Below are 683 nucleotides of genomic sequence, written 5' to 3'. Positions count from 1 at the left end.
TGGTGTTGATGCATGTGCTGCTGCTGCTCCCCCCTCAAACAGCTGCTGCTGCTGCTGCTGTTGCTGCTGCTGCAGAGGGTCCCCGTGGTGCAGCGGATACTGCAGTGGTTCTTGTTGCTGCGGTTGTGGTTGTTGCTGCTGCTGCTGCTGTTCTTGCTGCTGCTGCTGCTGCTGCTGGGGAGAGAGAGCCGAAGACACCCCTTGCTGCTGCAGCTGCTGCAGCTGCTGCTGCTGCAGAGCCGGTGCTATCCCTGGCGGTGCAGCAGCAGGAGCAGCTGCAGCAGCAACAGCTGCTTCTGCTGCTGCTTCCACTTGTGCTGCAGCTGTTGCTGCTGCTGCTGCAGGTGCAGCAGCAGCAGCAGCAGCAGCAGCAGCAGCAACGGGGTCTCCGGTCCACGTAAAGGGAATTTCCTGCTGCGCGAAGGGCAGAGGAGGCTGCTGCTCTGCTGCTGCTGCTGCTGTTGCTGCTGCTGCTGCTGCTGCTGTTGCTGCTGCGACAGCTGCAGCGTCTGTTGGAGTGTCCATGCTGCTGCTGCTGCTGCTGCTGCTCCCTGACGGCCCTTTTGCTGCTGCAGCGGCTAAGCTGCAGCAACAGTGATGCAGCAATACATGGGGCCCCAAGGAGGCTGGACTCAGGAACACTGCTGCTGCTGCTGCTGCTGCTGCTGCTGCTGCTGCTGCTG

At 62.1% G+C, this 683-nt stretch overlaps 1 protein-coding gene across 1 annotated transcript in view; it reads right to left on the bottom strand.

Moving 5' to 3' along the window:
• EMH_0031190 (uncharacterized protein) overlaps positions 1-525 on the bottom strand; it is a gene marked incomplete at both ends in the record, with an annotated part of 720 nt that extends 195 nt beyond the window's left edge. Inside the window, one exon of the mRNA XM_013494496.1 lies at positions 3-525. Within this exon, the coding sequence (XP_013349950.1) occupies positions 3-525 (523 nt within the window). The remainder of the gene's footprint in view (positions 1-2) is intronic.
• Positions 526-683: the final 158 nt, after the last annotated feature.

The sequence above is a fragment of the Eimeria mitis genome, genomic scaffold (genome assembly GCF_000499745.2).
Source record: "Eimeria mitis Houghton genomic scaffold, Emh_scaff1179, whole genome shotgun sequence".
NCBI classification, from domain to species: Eukaryota; Apicomplexa; class Conoidasida; order Eucoccidiorida; family Eimeriidae; genus Eimeria; species Eimeria mitis.
Note: the sequence above shows the minus strand (reverse complement) of the source record. Positions and strands in the feature narration are given on the sequence as shown.